The sequence below is a fragment of the Harpia harpyja genome, chromosome 2 (assembly GCF_026419915.1).
Source record: "Harpia harpyja isolate bHarHar1 chromosome 2, bHarHar1 primary haplotype, whole genome shotgun sequence".
NCBI lineage: Eukaryota > Metazoa > Chordata > Aves > Accipitriformes > Accipitridae > Harpia > Harpia harpyja.
In genome coordinates, this window is record NC_068941.1 from 31,903,178 (window position 1) to 31,921,307 (window position 18,130).

The 18,130-nt window shown below is 36.2% G+C and overlaps 1 protein-coding gene across 1 annotated transcript in view; it reads left to right on the forward strand.

The window, feature by feature from the left end:
- Positions 1-18,130, forward strand: part of PAPSS1 (3'-phosphoadenosine 5'-phosphosulfate synthase 1) — a 47,023-nt gene that overhangs the window by 16,542 nt on the left and 12,351 nt on the right. The window contains exons 6-10 of the mRNA XM_052774933.1: positions 6,352-6,465; positions 8,420-8,531; positions 11,590-11,795; positions 14,097-14,232; positions 15,687-15,955. Coding sequence (XP_052630893.1) covers positions 6,352-6,465; positions 8,420-8,531; positions 11,590-11,795; positions 14,097-14,232; positions 15,687-15,955 — 837 coding nt within the window. The remainder of the gene's footprint in view (positions 1-6,351; positions 6,466-8,419; positions 8,532-11,589; positions 11,796-14,096; positions 14,233-15,686; positions 15,956-18,130) is intronic.

Genomic DNA, 18,130 nt, shown 5'->3' on the forward strand with positions numbered 1-18,130 from the left:
CCTCTTGTTCTCAGGCCATATTAATACAGTGATATCTTGAGAATATAATTTCTGTAGGTTTTCTTTAGTTGGAACAAGCTGTGTCTGTGGTGTTCTTTAATAATCCATTGTGATTACTAAAGAAAAAGACCATTGGCCAGCAGCACTAAAAATAATTTGGGATGTTTGTTTTGTTTCAACAGCTGTGAAAAACTTTGGGAAGAAGTTTTTGGTAAGCCTTGAATTTCAAGGACTGTTTTTATACTAGTTCAGACAGTAATGGCAGTAAAGAGAAGACAGCTGGAACTGTATAAATCTGTGTTGAGACAGACAGATATACACACACATATGTTTATTAAACAAGAATTTGAAACATTGTTCTTTTATAGGTAGTAGAATTATTTGTTTCTTAGAATTTTTCATAATATTTGAAAAGAACTCTGAAACAAATTTATCAGGTCTTTTCCAAAACCATGTTCAATTGTTAAATGGAAGAAAAAAGGAGGTAACCACACAGAAAAAGGAGTAATAAGCAGCTGTTGAATCTGGAAAGTTCTTTTGTCGTATAACTTGGTTTTGAGGGCCAGCTGGTTTGGTTTCTTTGCATGTAAATGCAGTAGATACTTCAAAGTTCGTTTTAGGGACCTAGATTGCAAGGTACTGATGAGTATCTCCTAAAGCTACCAAGTCTGAGTCATATGAAAAGTTCCTTTTTTTTTTTTTTTTTTCTTTTTCCCAACTGCTTTCAGTACTGTACAAATCAGTGCTTGCACACTTTTTTAAGTCAATGTGGCTTTTGAGCTTGATAAATTTGGCTTTCAATCTGCTGATATTTTCCAATGGAGTCAGACGAGCCTAGTGCGGGTGTTGGGCTGTAAAGATTTCATTGTTTTCATTGTTTTTGCTGCCAACAAATCTAGCTGATCTAGCCCCTTGCACAAAGTTCATATTTCCTTACTATGGAGTAAGTTCAATATTTAGCCTGGAAAATATTTTCTGAAGAAGTCATAGCTCAGGAAGGCCACCTTTATTGTTAAGGAAGTGCAAAAGTGTACAAGGAAAGAGTTGCATTTCCAGTAGGTAACTTTAAACTTTTAACTATCTTTGTATAAATGTCCCATTCTTAGGGACATCAACTTATGGCGGCTCTGCGAATATCACCCCCCAAACTGGAATCTTATTATGCACTTCTGCTACTATTTAGATCAATCCACTGTGAATGTATGAACTTTCTGTCCCTTCCTCTATCTCCCACCCATCCCCCAACAGTTACAGCCAAGTTCTTATCTAAGCTTAGCATTATACTTGTGTTTGGGAAGGTGGTCCTCATGGTATCTTATAGTACTGATTTCCTAGCTATATTCGCACAATTACCTGCAGTTGTATTCAAATTCTGTGTTTTGGAGTGGTGAGTATTTGGAGCAGAGTAGAAGTTGGGGGTTGTTCTTTGTTGCTTTGGTTTATAAGGTCAGTCTCTTGTTTTAGGATGTGAAAGTTGAGGCTGGTGGTTCCTGGAAAATATGTAGAAATGGATTCTGCTGTTCTGTACATCTGTTCAGTTTTGTTGGTTTTTTTGCCTCAGATTATGCTGCAGCTACCACTGTAACAACACAGTGATTCTCTCTGGAGCAAAGTTCTCAATCTTGTGTAGTTCCTCATTCACTTATCAAAAATTTGATAACAAAGAATACTCTGGGTGATCACCTTTATCACCAACATGACTTACAGCAGGCTCCAAAACATCTTTCAGTATTTTTTTTTTTTATTGAGAAACTTGCAAACATGGGAGCTTAGTATTTTTAATATCTGTAACATTCATGTAGAGCAGGCATTACAGGTCTTCAGCCCACTTTTTCATTATTTGACTGTAAATTAGGTACTCAGTAGAGTATATTTGACACAACTGATTATACCCAGCTGCTAACTAGGTACTGAATAATTATTTTATATGAAACTTTGTTTCTTGTCTCCTCCTGCTTTCAAAATCATTTCAGCAGAAAATTTGTACAAATACAACTGTTACTTGTGTGACGCAGTGTTCAAACCAAACACATACAGCAAAAGGTGATTGGGTGAGACTAGGATTCGCAAGACAAAGTGCAGACCATGGGGATTTTGTAAGTGGTTTCTAATGCTGGAAGTGAGCATTTGTGTGAAATATAGTACAATGACATTAACTTGCAGTATACCTACATTTTAACTTTTATATATGCTGACATTGTGTGGAATAACTCACCTTTTTGATAACTGAACAAAGTATCTCTCTTCCTAAGACTTGAGGAGGATACAAGAGAACCGAAATAAATTGTTCAGCATTATAAAAACATTTGTCAGCATTATGAAAATACATGTCCATGCAGCAAAGGAGGCCAACTGCATACTGTACTGTAATAGCAAGAGCATAGCCAGCAGGTCAAGAGAAGAAATTCTGCTGTTTTATGTGGCACTTGAGACCTTATCTGGATACCATGTCCAGGTTTGTGCCCTTCTCCCTCACTTAGTAGAAGACAGACATTGATGTACTAGAGTGAGTTGAGCAGGGGGCCACTAAGATGGTCAGGGGCTGGAGCACATCGCCATACAAGGAGAGGGGAACTGAGGGGAACTGGACTTGTTCAGCCTGAAGAAGAGAAGGCTAAAGGAGGTCTTGTTGCTGTTTCTAGCACCCCAATGGAAAGGTATAGAGAAGATGAATACTTTTTTCAGAGTTGTACAAGGGTAGGATGAGGGGCAACAGACATGAGATGAAACATGGGAAATTCAAAGTAGACAGAGGGGGGAAAAAGGCCTTTCACTATGAAGATGATCAAATATTAGAACAAGTTGCCCTGAGAGTTTGTGGATACTCCATCCTTGGAGATGTTCGAAAATTTATGGGCCAAGTTCCCAAGCAGCTTGCTGTACTGGGATCAGTTTTGAGCAGGAGGCTGGACTAGATGACCTCCAGAGGCCCCTTTGTGATTCTCTGATAAGGTTAATAGTTATTTTGTGTGAGAAGCTGGGATAAAAAAAAAACACTCTGTGTAAAGGATATGCAAGATAATACTTTTAGTTTTATACTGTTACAATGAAGATTTAAACACACAACAGTAAAGATGTAAGCCAGAGTGAGCAGAAATGAGTATAAGCTTTTAAGTATAATTTAAAAAAAACACCTCAGTATTCAACTTCTGTAATTCCCACATCAATAAAACATTGATTTCTTCTCATGCTTAGGAAAGTAAGCAGAACTTCCTGTATTTTAAATTATGGATTTCCTATTCTTGAGGTATGTGTGCTTTGGTTGTGGTTGTTTTCTTCTGAAAATATACAACTTAATGTTATAGAGATTGTTTTCAGTAGCTCAAATTAATAAAAAAGCATGTATAATTTTGGAGTTGTTATTAAAGAACAAGCTTCAGTTACATTGAATTGTGTAATCATGAAATACTGTGGTGGTGTCATTTTTGTTATTTCTTCTGCTTTCTTCTCTTGTTTTTTAGCTTCTGTATTCTGGGAAAAGGCACAGACAAGGTTTTGGTTCAGAGCCATTCCGTGTTAATTGCAGAGACTCTGATTAGGCAACAATCATCCAGTTAGATCTGCTGACTGATATGTTTGTTATGAGTATTTCCTAAATTTTTTCAGTAAAAATTATTTAGGTCAATATAGATATACTATGTAAGCTAAACATGACTCATTTTGATGAAAACAAATGTGTAAAGGGTGTCTTTACACATTTGAGAGAAACAGCAGTGAATGGCTAGCGTCAGAAATTCCTCTTGAAATTCCTCGTTGGCACAAGAGGAGGAGTGTTTCTATGGTTCAAGTGAACTTAAAACGTGATAGAACACAACTGATGGGCAGAGAAGTGGCCCTCAGTCCAGAAAATCGTACCTCTCTCTGTTAAGATCATGGCTGTCATTGCACTTGTCAGTTTTCCCTGTACTTAAAAGTACTGACAAACTTCCCTGCAAGCTGTAGGTACCAAAACTTCAGTGATTGTTATAGTCAAGCAAATACTTCTGGTTTGTTTTTTTCATATATAAATAATTTAGTGGCCTCGCACATCAATTAATATGAACATATAAGACTAGTCGTTCACTAATGTAAATTGGATGTTACTTGTGAATGCCCATCTACCAGAAACTTGCCTGAAGGCCCTTTCCTTACAGACTGTTGAGGACATTAGACAGCATCAGCAAAGAGCCTACCACCACAGTCTGAGGTGGCACATTCCCATAAAGCATCTAGTGTATTTTTTTTATTATTTTGCCATTGTTTATATGAATGCATTGAGAAATAATAAATATTGAGGAACATTGCATAACATCCTTTGGTAGAATGAACCTTTGAGTAAAGTTACTACCTTAAAGTGGTCACTAGATGGCTTGCTAACCTAGCATTTTCCTAAAATTGGTAGTTTAAAGACCTATGGATTCCTCTTGCTGCTGCGTGTTTTGGTTGTTTTGTTTTTGTTTTTTTTTTTTTTTTAATTTAAGGAGTTGTTTTAAATACCATTTTTATGTCTGCAAGGGAGTCTAGGTTTACTAATCTTACAAATTCTCTAAATGTCTGACTCAGTGTTGCTATAACTGTCTTCAAGCTCTTTACATCCTTATAATGAGGTAGGTTGTTGACAAACTGCAATGTGAAACCTTTTTCTCCATTGTTTTGCCTGTTAGTGGGACACTAAAACCAGGATAATACTTGAAGAGACCTTTTTAATAGGCACACTTATTTTAAGCTTTTGATGGTTTGTAAAATTAGGACATTCTAGCACGGTAATGGACTAGGGTCCAGAGGGGAATCTGTGAAGCAACATAATGTGTACTCAGTCATTATACTTTGCTTGTAAGGTCTGCTGTTCTTTACAGCAGGCAATACCTTTATTTGATTCTGGGCTTATTGCTGTGGCAGGAGTCTGCTGCAGCTCTCCTGGGCTGTAATGCTGCTGCTCAGGCAGAAAAAATAGAAGGCAGGTTTTGTCCTAACTTACTGTCTAATAAAATCAGCTTCCCAAATGGTGTCTGATATGTAATGGACTGAGCTTTTCCTTGTAAAATGCAATTTCGAAGTGCTAGTTTAATTTGTGTTCCTTTCATTTGTCTTTGGATGAATGATGTAATAGCCAGTGAGACTCACCAAGTCTTTTTACTCCTGCAGTCATTTTATCTCCCACTTGCTTTCATCATCCCACTCCCTTTGTTTTACTTTGCATGGAGGTAGTGCCTAATGTCTGATAAATGCTTGGATAAGTGCTTTAAAATTCTTCGGCAAACTTTGTGTGTTCTATAGGCATACCTGTTTACTCTGGGCTGCGTATACTGGAAAAATAAAGATAATTTCTTTATTCTTATTATACGTCTGTATATACTTTGCTGTAAGGATAAGCTTTTTTCCTCAAAAAGCAAAGCATTACTTTACAAAAGTTTCCAAAGCTCTGAAAAACGTATTTTAAAAAGAACTGTCAGCTGCTTTACACTGATTTTTTGCTACTGAATATCACTGGAACATTTGACTGGGTTTTGACATTTTACACCATCCTTCATCAGAGGAGACTCTTTAAAGTTTTATCATGATGGCCTTCTCCCTTCTCCTTTTTTTTTTTTTTTTAAATTATGTTTTTATCCTTATATTCATATCTTATGAGAAGTTTGAGATCTTGAGCATTGTGGATTGAGAATGTCTTGTTTAAAAAGCATGGAGGAAAACTGAATTTTTTTCAGATAAAAAACTGATATTCTGTGGTATTCTGGTTATAAAACTAGACTTCAGTTCATTGCATATACATATATATATGTGCACAGATGGCCTCACATTTAAATGTTCTAAGTGTTAGTGTATAGATTAGGACACTGGTGTTATGTCATTAGCTGTAGGTAATACATTTAATTTGTGCTTCTGTATTAACCACTTTCAGTTGAGAAAGAGATTTTTTTTTTTTTACCTCCATGTTACCAATTCTAATATACATTGTATAGTGAATGACTTAAATTTATAAATGCTCAGTCTCTAAAAACTTTTTTTTACTTCTCTAGCAAGAATAAAAGCATAGAGCCTTTCTGCTGTAGATAATGTGGGCATTAAGTCATAAAAACTGTGCTTAATTTAACAGTTAAATATTTACTAGGTAAATGTTACATGGGGTACTTCAGGTTCAGAAAAAAAATCTCGTCAGAATGTTTCACTTTAGCTACTCAAGCCAGCAGCCTGGCTAGCAATATATCATAATGTGGAACAGTGCTGGTTTTTAGATGATTAAAAATTATGTAATGAATAAACTCTTGCTACAGAGTAGCGCAACATTAGAATTTTACTTCTTGACCATGTGTTCAGTGTCCAAGAAACATTCTGAGCAAACATTAAGTTCTGTTTATTCCTTTTACACAGGACATTGTACCAGTGGATGCCTCTTATGAGGTGAAAGAGCTTTATGTGCCAGAAAACAAGCTACAGTTGGCCAAAACTGATGCTGAGTCTCTGTTAACCTTGGAAATAAATAAGGTATTGTGTTTTCAGTTGTCTCATTGCTGAAGTTGAAAGACAGTCTAATCTGTTGCTCAGCAGAAGTAGATATAGTCAAAATACCTGTACTGGTTACAGAATGTATCTCGATATAAGTTTTCCCTCTTTTCTTGAGAGAAATCACAATATCTGTGTTTTCTTTGATCACTTACTAGAGATAACAATTGAATCTTTGTAATTTCATAAATTATGTCTGGTATAGTGTTACTTAGTTTATCCCAAGCCTGGAGATTAAATTTACAGTGACTTCTTCCCCTGCCTACCCCCCTCCATGGAGTAAACCATGCCTGGCATGTCTTGTATGAATAGTTGTTTCTAGAAGAATTACTAACTTTTTTTTTAGTTTACTTACACAAACCATTTTATTTTGAATTGTAATGACTTAGAAATACGAAGGAAATCAATTACTGCTCTTGATTGTCCTTGTTGGTAACCTTCAGCTGAATGATAGTAACCTTATAGACCAGGCTCAAACAGTTGCGACCTTAAGTCTACAGAGAGATGATCAGATCTACTTTATTGGTTTTTTTTCCTGATTAGAACATATTCATGCTACTTTTCTAGCTTCCAGCAGAGAAAATGTGGAAAAGTATGGATCAACTTGATCAACTCTGTTCTTATTTTGGTTAAATGCATTCTTTTCTGACTCAGATAAATTAGGCAAAGCTGCTTCTGGCTGTGTTTCTGTTCTACCTCATCTTCTTTTTCTGAAGAACTAGGCCTAAACACAGATACAATGCATGAGTTTTCTCACTGGCTTTTTGACAGTATTACTAGAACTTAAAGCTAAGCATTTGATATAGGAGCTGACTAAGCTCAGAGTTGAGCATCTGCAGTGAGTAACTTGACTTCGAAGGACTGAGGTGACATACTAAGCACTGAATTAAATAGCTTTAAAATTTGCCTAGCCTTCTACTACTACTAAATTTTAATAATTCCTTTCATTGTGTCTTACTAGATTCCTTTCACATATGTGTCTGTAGAACTATTTATTGCTTTGATGAGGAATAAATATTTAAGGTCACCATTACTAAATTTCTGTAGTGTTCTGTTCAAAATTGCTCCTTATCTACAACACAAAACGTTTCCCCCTCCACCCCCAACAAGCGGTTTGTTAAATATCAAGCAAGTATATAACGTAAGCTTGGAATGAAAATGTGTGTTGTACTTGACTCAGTGTAAATTAAACAGTGTGATAAAATCAGTCATGCACTTTACAAAAGTGCATGACTGTCCTTGTCAAAGACTTGACCAAGTCTTAGTAATGCACATGCAGAAATAATAGAGGCCACACACTAAGTCATAGTGTGGCTGTTTAAGTGCTAAGGAAGGAAATTCCCTGTAAGCTGATAGCTCTTAAACTAAAATAAGTACTAGTCCTGAGAGAATTTTACTTCTGGATTGTCTCACTAGTTTCTGCAATAAAAATTTTCTTTCTAATCCGTTTTAAGATTAGACCTCTTAATATTCACCCCCATAATTCTGATATTTTTGTGGTAATTGTATGTGGTGTTTTTCTTTTTTTTTTTTTTTTTTTTTTTACCTCTTGGTTATCTTGCATTGTTAAAAAAATAAATGCAAGTGGGACTCTAATTCTGTTAAGTTGAACTTTATCAAATGTTTACAAATAAAGTTTGTTGTTGTGGGTGGGGTTTTTTTGTGTTGCTTGCTTTGTTTTTTAACACATGGAAATTTGATCTACTATAAGGACTGGAAAATAGCAGAAAATATGAACAGTGAGGAACAAGTTGTTCTTTTTTTCTTACTTGTAGAAACTTTGAATTCTTTGTGATTAAAAACTGTAATATTGAGAAATCTTCCATTTATACTGTCCTGAATTTTATGGGTAAATCATGATCTATTATGATTAATACCTGATGTCAATCATTAAGCAGCAACTCTTATCTACTCTGTTTCTCCATTTCTTTACAAGGTGGATATGCAATGGGTGCAAGTGCTAGCAGAAGGTTGGGCAACACCCCTGAATGGCTTTATGAGAGAGAGAGAATACCTACAGTGTCTTCACTTTGACTGTCTCCTCGATGGTAGTGTAGAACTTACCATTTGTAAAACTGAGCAAACTAATCCTACTTCTAAAATATTCTTGATGCTTTGCTTAGTGGTGGTGTGGTAACATGTTATCAGGCTTGTGCGCAGCCTGGGATAAGAGAATAGGATATCACAATCATCAGTTTTAAACACGATGTTTTTATTCTTTTTATACCTACCATCATGTTAGAGTTTGAATGTCTTGCCTTTTTGCCTTTACAAATTGTATTTTTCAAATGATTTAATTTCTGAAAAACATTTAAACCTGAAGTCCATGTTTCTAGTTTGTTTTGAAGAAATTGATTTTAGAATTCAGAATTGCAATTTAATTGCTGTTTAGCTCTGTGTGCCAAAAGATTTGGTCTGTAACAGTAATGAAGGAAAGGACAACAAACTGACTTGAGTGCTGGAGCTATTGCAAGCATGAAATCAGAATTTGAGGAGGTAGCTTGAGTATAGACAATTGTCACATGTAATTGAATTACTATGACTTAGTAATTATCCTGTGATGATTTAAATGAATATATTTTATTTTCCGTTACCAATTGGCTAAGAGCAAGCATTAGTTAAGGTAGTCAACAACTGAGAACGTCCTCAGGTTTTGGAATTTGATTGTGATCCTCTGTCATTTTTCATTTATTCCTCTTTGAAGACTGTTTTACTCCAGCCTTTTAGGTTCTTTTGCACTCTCTAGATCAAAGAGGGATAGTGAAAATTCCTGTCTCCTCACTTCTTTCTGCATTACTCTTCTCTTGCTGGAGACCAAATAGCAAAAAAAAAAAAAAAAAAAAAAAAAGTCACTTGTCTCAGTTCTGTGATCCAGACATCTGTTGTCCCTCTTACATTTTCTAGTTCCCTTTTCTATAAGCCTCTCGGATACTATCCTAGGCAACATAATGCCATCCTGTTATTCTGGAGTATCTAAAATTTGCAGTATTGTTTTGGACTGCTAGTTTTGTTTTCATTCCATTTGCCTTCTCTGTGTCCATCCATGTGAAATGTACTCTGCAGATGGCACGCTATGCATTCAGCTGCTAAAACAGCTTTTAGCTCCTTATTCTGCCCTGTAGTCTTCTGTAAATCAGAATTTTTATAAGGCTTTTAAGACCTTGTATAGGTGAATGTTTCAGATATGGCAATATAACAAGTTTTTAAACTTCTCTTGCAATTGTTTTTAGCACCTCATGTATGCTGTAAAAAATATGAGTAATGAAAAATAATGAATAACTTATTGATGGAAACAATTTTCAGTTCTAAGCTTGAATAGAACAGTCATTTTCCTCTAGATGCTACCATATTTCCTCCTCTTAGATATTTACTGCAACATTTACGTACACAAACCTTTTTAGAAAAAGCTGCTTTGCTACTTGAAGCAGTGGCAACAGTTAAGTCAAAACATCATCCTGAAAGTTTCCTCCCTGCTTGGTATGTTAGTTCTGGAGTCCCCCAGCAGCAGTCATTTTCCAGAGTTTTGATTTTATAGGGAGGGAAACTGTTTAATACCTGCAATGCATCTCATCCTTTGGGCTCTAAGTGCAATGTTCATACTGACTGACTTCTACGTTATGGACATCAGTGCAGGTGTGTTGATATTCTCACTTTAAAGCTTAAGTTATCTGAAATAGTGTCTAGCTGACACTGTGCTCATCTGTCACGTAACAAACTCACTCCATTACCTTGCCTCAGTCTCTCATTTGTACAGCTAAAGAGAGATGTCAAAGATATATAATATTTTTTATTGGTCACTGACAAAATTTTAATAATCAACAGGTTTGAGATCTCTTCCCAGTTTGAAATATTTACTTGTTCGCAAAGCAAAAGGATTTTTTTAATTATCAAGTTAGGGGTGGCAAATCACCTTCTCTGTGAGTGTTGCCAAGCTCAATTTTATGACCTAGTTGCTTTGAAAATAACTTTGAGCACTAAGACTGAACTTAGAAGAAGATGCACAGCATGCTTTTCATTTTGCATTATGAAGGAAGGAGGGACCTATTTTTCCCTTAAACTTCATCCAGCGTCGTAATTTTTAACTTCCTACCACACTTAAGGTAAAATTGAGAGAATGTTATAAAAATGTATTGCTCAAATAATGGGGAACTCAGACTTATTTAGGGTCTTGGCCCCACTAAAGCCAGTAGCAAAACCCCCATTAACTTCAAGGTGCCCATGACTTTTCTCTTGGAGACCACCCAAAAGTTTTGCACTTTTGGCAAGTGTATGCTCATTAGAATTCAAGCCTTTTATGAAACTTAGAGTATTATTCCACTCGGTTTCTCATCTCACTCTTGCAGTCAAGAAAAACAAGACTTCCAGTATCTATCAGTGAAGTAAATGCTTAAAAATGAGGACCACACATAACCTTAAAATTGATATATTCGTTTAGTTTTAGAAGTAAACTAGCTGGTAAGCTTTCAGCTGAACAAACTGCAAAATGTCTGCCTGACTAACCATTTTTTTCTGAAATATATATGCTTGAATCTGAATACAGTTTTGAGTAAACATCAAAGTCATCTTTTGAAATAGTTGAATTATATATGCTAACTACTTGGGTACATTTGGCTGCTTCTATCACATTGAACTTTTTTTATGCACCAAAAATATGCCTACTGAGAATGCTATTTCTTTTTTACTCATTAGCCACTCCAGAAGTAATTTTGCCTAATAGTTTAGATGGTCTGTTTAAAAATGTCAATTGTGTATTTCTGCTTACTCTATAGCTTCTTGAAGAAGATATTAATTTGAGATCCCCAAAAAGTAGTATCCTCACAGTCTAAAAACTTGTATGCAGCTGTAAGTACTTGCTATTTTCAGTACTGTCTTTGCTCTTTCTCAAACCTCAGTGTTCGCACATTTTTATAGCACACGTATCTTATGCAAGAGTTCATTCTAAAAGTTGCTTTTAACCCCTGTTAAAATAAGTACTTGAAATACCTGTTGTGTGATACACTTACAGCCTGGACTATAACTTGTTAGGAGGGTAGATTTTCGCAGTATCATTCATGACTATTACTAAGGACAAGGGCTTTTTAAAAATTTTTTTATTTCACTCTGCAGGGGGAGTTATTAATCTGTCCGTGCCTATAGTGCTAACGGCTACTCAAGAAGACAAAGAAAGACTGGATGGGTGTACAGCAATTGCACTGGTATATGAAGGTTGCCGTGTGGCCATTCTCCGGAATCCTGAATTCTACGAGCATAGGAAAGAGGAACGCTGTGCTAGGCAATGGGGAACAACGTGCAAGGAACATCCCTATATCAAGGTGTGTGTTTAAAAGTTGAAAATCTAGTCCTATTAGCTGTACTGTTTGTGGAGCTGCAAATTAAGTGACGCTGATGTCTGTGACTGGTGTGTTTCAACAGCAAAACTACTTTGAGAAATAAATAAAACATTTGAGCAGAAGCAAAGATGAATTTTTTTTGTTCTCTGCAGCTATTGAATAGTCTGCCCTTAGTGTGAAAATCTAATGTCAAATCTATGTGCGACAGAAGAGGAAACTTTGCCCTCTAGTGTGCCTAGGAAACACATCCCTCTGTGTAGCCAGATGGATCATCAAAGCTCCTTAGTGAGCAGATATATGCATTGTGAAGGCAAGAAAACTTCTATTCTGCCTGCATGCGGAGCATGTGAGAACCGCCTGGTTTAGATGCTTTTGAAATAGGCCCTGTTCTTGGAGAGTTCATCATTTCACTCCCTGGGGAGTTATTTCCCATCTATTGTGTTCAGTATGTTTTATTGTCTTGACCTTATGTGTGTGTCACACTGAAATATTCTAATTGTAACATACTCATTGCAATGCTGTGTTTGGTTTTGCAAGCTGATGTAAGTGTTGCATCTTAGCTCTGCAGAGCCAAAATGTTTCTTTCCCCATTTGTCTCTAGTGTCCTTTTGTTTAAAACTATGATTTAAAATCAGATAAAAAGAAATCAAGCAAACCTCAAATTATGAGCTTGGTCTTAAAAAGGGAAAGCCTTTGATGTGTTCTAAAAGTATCTGTGTGACTAACAGTTACACATATGTGAAAACTATGGATTTTTTTACTTCTTTATTAATGTGTAATCAATTTTTTTATTAATGTGTAATGACATTCTTTTACTGACTAAACTTGTATGCAGGAGTATATCTGAAAAAGGACATCTCCTAGATACAAGTAAGAGTATTCTGGAAGACTTTCAAAGCCCTTGATGTGCTTTGTGCTGATGAACATAAGATTACCTCTTTATTGAAAACTTAACACAAATTTAAGAAATTCTAAGAAAATCTCATACAGACAAGATTTGAATGACTTGTTACAACACATTAGCAATTACAGAATGACATGGCTGAAACTAATGTAGAAGAAGAGGAACTATGTCCTTATGTCTGTACTGGAGTGTATAGCAGTATCATGACAGCACATGAATCTGGTGGCCCTTCTAATTAATCAGAAATCTTTGGGTGCCTGAGAGTTACTGTAGCACAGTTTTTTCATCTTCATATCTTTATCACACCTTCCCCCCACCTTGGTAAGACGTCAAAGTCTAGCATTTTCTTTGAGAAGGGGGTGGTGACTGTAGCATCATTTAATTCCAGCAGGTCCTCTATCTCAATGCAAAAATAAATTGAAAAATCCACACTTAATTTTAACATCTTGGCTTGTGGGTTTAGTATGTAATGTCTTATGTTATATCAACATTTGTTGTCATCTTTAAATTACATAAGGCTAATAAAGTATCAGAAATTTGTATGAAACTTGGAAGTTTTTTGTGGTGCCATCTTCAAAAGCAAATGCATTCTCAGAAATTAACAATTCCTGAGTGACTTCTGTGGCCATTGCTAGCATATGTTAAGCAGCTTGCCATAATGCTTTTTGATAAAGGGTGAGGTGATATTTGAAGATATCAAAAGAACTCTAGTGAGTGTATGTTGCCTTGGTAAATTGCTACTATGAAACAAATGCAAAAGCTATCCTACTTCAATGATTCTGATTTTTATTTGTAAATTAAAGTGGGTGAGTAGTTAATCAGAACCGTTTTATTTGTTTATTGCTGACTTGTAAAATCTTGTAAACTGCAGGGTGATACTGGAACTGCATTTGCTTTGGCCAACAACAATAAAGTGTGCAACTTCATTGCACTTGATATATCAGGCTTTCCAGCCACTATCTCTTTTTGTCATTTGTAATAATGTTGGTTAAGAATACTGGCTGCTTGCTTTTCTATATATTAAAAAAATCCTTGACTTTGAAAGAAAGGCATATGCCTATGGAAGATTTGTGCATCTCTTCTGCACCATGGTATAACATGTCTGGACTATGTTCCAGTGTTGTTTTGGTTTGGGGTTTTTGGTTTTTTGGGGGGTTTTTTGGTTTTGTTTTGTTTTGTTTTTTTTAAACATTGAGACTGTCAAATAAAGTTAGCCCAGAACTCTTCCCTTGGTAAAGATGTGCCCCTGTTGCAATGCTCTAGGTGCTCAGGAGAAGCTGACAACCAATCCTAACAAGGATTTTCTCTTTTTTTTTTTGTTTCTTTTTGTTGTTGTTGTTGGGTTTTTTTGTTTTTTGTTTTGTTTGTTTGTTTCTTAGATGGTTATGGAGCAAGGGAACTGGCTTGTAGGTGGAGATCTACAGGTCCTTGATCGTATTTATTGGAATGATGGACTTGATCAATACCGTCTCACTCCAGCTGAACTAAGGCAGAAATTCAAGGAAATGAATGCTGGTGAGTAAATTTTTCTTGTTCTGTTTCTTCCAGCAAAGATTTATCCAAGTGTCTGCTGCCTCAATACTACAGGGGCTAGCATTGTTTCAAGGATGAAGATTTTGAATGCTCTGTTAGGCAGCATTCTTTGCCTTTTATTGGTATTAATTTTTATGATCTCGGGCATTGCATTGCCTAAACACACAAGAGAAGCTGGTAATGCCTGAGGTTTTGAATTTTATCTTTCCATGCACACTAGACATGTTACTAATGCAAGAAAAGATAAAGTTAAAATGTGGTAGAACGTGATTTAAAAATTGTCAGGTTCGGCTAAAACTTTAGAGGTATGGATGAGTGCTGAGCTTTCATGCTTTTTTATTTTTAAGTCTGTTCCATGCTGCTTCTTGGGAGCAAAGCTTACGACAGTAATGCAAGTAGACTGGTGCAAAGGGAAATGTATCACAGTTAAAAATCGTGAGCTAACTGCTAGCTTTATGTTGCAGAAGAAACAAACCAGTTTTTCTCACTAAAGCAGTTGTGTTAGGCAGATAAGTAAGAGGCTGAGTAATGTCATAAAGCAGAGAACAATCAGACATACCGCCTTCATTGTGGCAGTGACTGACAGACAGCTGCTTAGCACTTCTAAGTGTGAGGGAAGAGATTAACATTAAGAGTGCAAACCGAGATTGGTCCTGAGCTCCTGTCTTTTTTCAATGTGGTCAGTATTTCCAGGACCTTTGAGGTACCAGTCTTTGTTTTAGCTAGCCCCTAAACAAATATATTTGATACTTGAAAAAACCCTGTTCTCTAGATTTCATTGTTTCCTTATTGGGAAATCTCTCAGTTATGTTGATTTTGCCATCTTGCAGGGTACCTTAGTTCATCTTAATTTGGAGAAGGGAGAAATCCTGGTTGTGCCAGGGTTTTTCATCGAACGGTTTGTAATACTTTGAAATATCAGTTAGCCTTGCTTTGTTCTTACTGTGCATAAACTCCACGAAGCTATTTAGGTGAAGGAAACTTCCTAAGGCACATTAAATCCCCTTTTATCTGTTTTGTTGCAAACATGTCCTTTTGTTCTCCTGATGATACATTGAGCCTTTAAGACAGGTAGCATAGTTTTATTTCCTCTTAGAATTTATTCTATATGCTCGTGCAAGTGAAAAATCCAAAGAAAAGATTATAGCTATTGGAGAAACTAGAGTAATTCTGCGGAAATCTCAAAAATAAAGGAAGGTGATTTGGTTTGGGGTTTTTTTAGGATTTTTTTTTTTTTTTTTTTTAGTTTTCCTTATTGAGTATAATGATTTTATAATAATTCATAATCCTTTAAGGACCTGTGACTACTGCTATTATACTTGTTTAATAAAGTTCAGAGGAAAGATCGTACTGTTTGAAGATTTTTCTATGGTTTGTACAACTCCTGATAAAATAACCTGCTTTCCTTATATCTTTTGTCTGTTTTTTCTCCATAGATGCTGTCTTTGCATTCCAGTTACGCAATCCGGTGCACAATGGGCATGCTCTTTTAATGCAGGATACTCATAAGCAGCTTTTGGAACGTGGCTACCGGCGGCCAGTTTTACTCTTGCATCCACTTGGAGGCTGGACAAAGGAGGATGATGTTCCTCTCATGTGGCGCATGAAGCAACATGCTGCAGTACTGGAGGAGGGAATCCTGAATCCAGAAACAACAGTGGTGGCTATATTTCCTTCCCCCATGATGTATGCTGGACCAACTGAGGTAAACACATCAAGAGTTTAAAACACAACAAACCCCCTTTCATAGTGCACTTAAGTATTTTGTGCTATGCCTGACATTTGTGGATTGTGTTTTTTTTAATGGAGAGAAGAGACTAATTTTCCTCGGGAAACCAGACTGTAAGGGCTCCCTCTGTCATCAACCAAAACGTTCTTCGATGAAGAATCCTCTATATTGGAGGATTTTGCTGGAAATGGTGGGAGACAATATTGGGTTTATGTGCTCATTTCTTTACAGTTATAAGGGTATGATAATGAATTAATCCCTCCTCCTTTTTTACAGACTTTTTCAGAAGGAATTATAAGATCTTTTAGGACAACTATTTGATATGTTGAATGTTAAGATACTTAAGTTTTATGACTGTTAAGCAAAAAGTTTGTATGTTGGAGCACTATACACAAATTGGGGGTGGGGAGTGGAAGGCTTTGTTTATTTTTTGGCAAACTTAATTCAGAGAGAATTGTTTCAAGGCTTTTATATGAAATAATTCTTTGGCAGCACACTGTTTAGAAGCCAGGTCTTGGGCTGGAATCCCTAGAGGCTTGTGGGAAGAAGCAGGGAGAATTAAGAGCGCTCATCTGAGGGCAATTCCTTTAGGGGATATTGGTTCTCCATCTCGTTACCCCCTCCTGCCCCATGCCTCCATGAGTCACAGGAAGTTCAAATTCTGACCAGGCTCAAGAGGTTAACTCTGTGGTAGCTTTTTGATAGATTGGAGATCTCACCAGTGGAATTAAATTAGACAGGTGGTGCTTATTTTCTGCTGGCCAGTTGACTGATCAAACAGAGCTTGCACTGCCTTTCAGTCCAGATAAAAAAATGTAGTCCAGATCTAGCTGAGGCATGTAAGCAAGTTACTGTAGGGAATCTTGTACTGTTCCCCATAGACCTTTTGTGAGAATTAACAGAAATCTTCTTCTTCGGTCTTGTATTCATAAGCTTATGAGGAGGAACAAAATCCACAATCCTTATTCTGAACAGAATTAGAGCTTTCTCCTAACCTATATGGCATTTACAGTGACCTCAGAGTACAGCCTGACTAATGTTTGCAGCCAAGTAATAAGAGAGACTCTTCCTTTAATAATTTTCCATAGGTCATTTAAAAGACGTGCTACAGAAACAAATCTGGTACCAAAGTGCTTTACAGAACAACAAGCAGCTGTTAGTATGGTTATCTATAGGATGGATGTGGCCTTCCAGTCTGTAAAGATTTTAAGACATGTTTTATAAGCATGAATTTAGCATTTTTGTATTTTTAACACTCCTGATAATTACCTTGGAAGAAAAGAAACAGTTCTATAAGAAAAAATTCTGTATCAAAATGCAATAAATTCACCTGCTTAGGAAAGTAAATATGTTCTGAAGTAGTATGGATGTATAGAAATGGGACAAGAGCTGCTAGTTTTGTCTCAAACATATGGTTTACATTGTTCTAAACTGTCTTAGTCAAATAGCTTTACTTATTCAAAATGGAGTTCTTACTTGCTGCTACCCAAATGACAACATGAAACTTAAATTTCTTAACTATGCTAGAATAGTTTCAGAAAATATGCTGCTAGCTGCTGTGGTATGCTGGAATTTCATGTGTATGGCCCACTCTGTGCTTGTAACATAAATATTAAAATTATTAGCATAGCTATCATCATCCAGATGCTTCCATAGCACCCTATATGCTTGAATAGCAGTGGAATCTGTTGTGTGTGATGTCTGGCTGTGGTCAGGATGAAAACTGATACCAGTGGTACCTTCATAACTCATGACTGGTTCCTGATTTCATTATCTGACTACTGATTTACAGAACCGTGTCCATATTGACTGCGAAACTTCCTCCTTGAATGATTTCTATAACAATTAGTTATAAAACTAATGTAGAACTAACAGTTAGTTACTACTTTGAAAAATCACTTTTGAGCTTCTTGCCTAAAGCTTATTAACGTAGAACAGCATGCACAGTGACTAAAAGATGAAACACTTTGATTTTGTTTTATGTAAAGATTTGCAGTAAGCAGATGCAATTTTTTTTTTTTGTAATGGAAGGAAAATTTATCCATCACATTGTCCCTTTACTACAAGGTAGTGGCAGCAACTTTTGTCCTATGATTTGTGGGTTTCTTCCCCTCCTGCCTCCCCTTTTTTTTTTTTTTTTTCCCCCCTTTA